The following is a 1418-nucleotide window of genomic DNA, read 5'->3' on the forward strand; positions in this document are numbered from 1 at the left end:
AACAGTGCTGACTCTGCTAACACTAGTACTGCTAACACCAACACTGCTAACGCTAATACTGCTAACAGTTATACCATTGCTAACACTAACACTGCTAATGCTAATACTGCTAACAGTGATAACAGTAACAGTGCTGACTCTGCTAACACTAGTACCACTAAAACCAACACTGGTAACGCTAGTACTGCTAACGGATAGAACATTGCCAACACTTACACTGCTAACACCACACTGCCGATGATAAGATTGCTAGTGCTAATACTGCTAACAGTAATAGTACTGAGAATGATGATACTGCTAACATTGCTAATAGTGCAGTTGCACCTGACAAAAAAAGTCTAGATGTTATGCAGTGAGATGCCTGAGTATTTTGAGAGACAGTCATAACTATTTGAGTTTTTTGTGTGTGTGTTTTCCCCTGACGTTATACTGTTGGGTATCTGGTTGAATTTTGTCCTGATGTTGCGTACCTGTTCTGAGGTTCTCCTGTGTCCCTGGTTCTTCAGAGATAAGTCTGCAGCTGAGAAGCGTCGGCAGCTCATCCAGGAGTCCAAGTTCTTGGGAGGTGACATGGAGCACACTCACTTGGTGAAAGGTCTGGACTTCGCTCTGCTGCAGAAGGTCAGGCGCTGTGAATGTGTTGTGAATCTCTGCACAGTGCTGCTTCCTGTAAACTCACCTGTTTACCTGTGTGACAGGTGAGAGCTGAAATCACCAGTAAGGAGAAAGAAGAAGAAGACATGATGGAGAAAGTCCAGAAAGAGGCCAAGTATGAGCATCTTCAGTAGCTTTTTATTATTCATTTGGTTGTGATGTGAAATCAGTTACCTGTCTGTAACCTGTCTGTCTGTCTGTCTGTCTGTCTGTCAGGAAGGACGTGGAGCCGGAGGAGAAGATCGAGTTTAAGACTCGTCTCGGTGAGTCCTGATCACTGTGATTCACACCTGAGAGCTCTGTTGTTGTTGTTGTTGTTGTTATTCTCTTTAACATCCTTGTATATATCATATTACACAGTTGTTATAAATACATTGTAAGGTAAAGTATGTTGAGAACAAAAGTCTGAATATTTTGAGATAAAAGTTGGATCATTTTTGGAGAAACAAGTCAGAATATAATTAGAAGATACAGAAGGTCATAATTTGAGGAAAACATGTTTCTTGAAAAGTCAAATGCTTCAACAGAAAGTGTCTAAATAGTCTGAGATCATTTTGTCTTGGAATCAGAATCTGGTTGAGAACAAAGCTCTGCTGTGTAAAAGCAATAATCTCCCTTCAGGTCGGAACATCTACAGAACAGTGTTCAGATCCGGTCTGCCCGAGAGGAACGAACTGTTCCTGCCCGGCAGGATGGCCTACGTGGTGGACCTGGATGACGAGTTCACTGACACTGACATCCCGACAACTCTGATCCGCAGCAAA

General features: G+C 42.5%; 1 protein-coding gene across 1 annotated transcript in view; it reads left to right on the plus strand.

The window, feature by feature from the left end:
- The window catches only part of ik (IK cytokine), a gene marked incomplete at its 3' end in the record, with an annotated part of 24510 nt that extends 23095 nt beyond the window's left edge, over window positions 1–1415 (plus strand). Inside the window, exons 8-11 of the mRNA XM_008305936.1 lie at window positions 507–621; window positions 699–769; window positions 871–917; window positions 1276–1415. Of these exons, the coding sequence (XP_008304158.1) occupies window positions 507–621; window positions 699–769; window positions 871–917; window positions 1276–1415 (373 nt within the window). The remainder of the gene's footprint in view (window positions 1–506; window positions 622–698; window positions 770–870; window positions 918–1275) is intronic.
- Window positions 1416–1418: the final 3 nt, after the last annotated feature.

The sequence above is a fragment of the Stegastes partitus genome, unplaced genomic scaffold (assembly GCF_000690725.1).
Source record: "Stegastes partitus isolate 25-593 unplaced genomic scaffold, Stegastes_partitus-1.0.2 Scaffold2708, whole genome shotgun sequence".
In the NCBI taxonomy this organism is placed as follows: Eukaryota; Metazoa; Chordata; class Actinopteri; family Pomacentridae; genus Stegastes; species Stegastes partitus.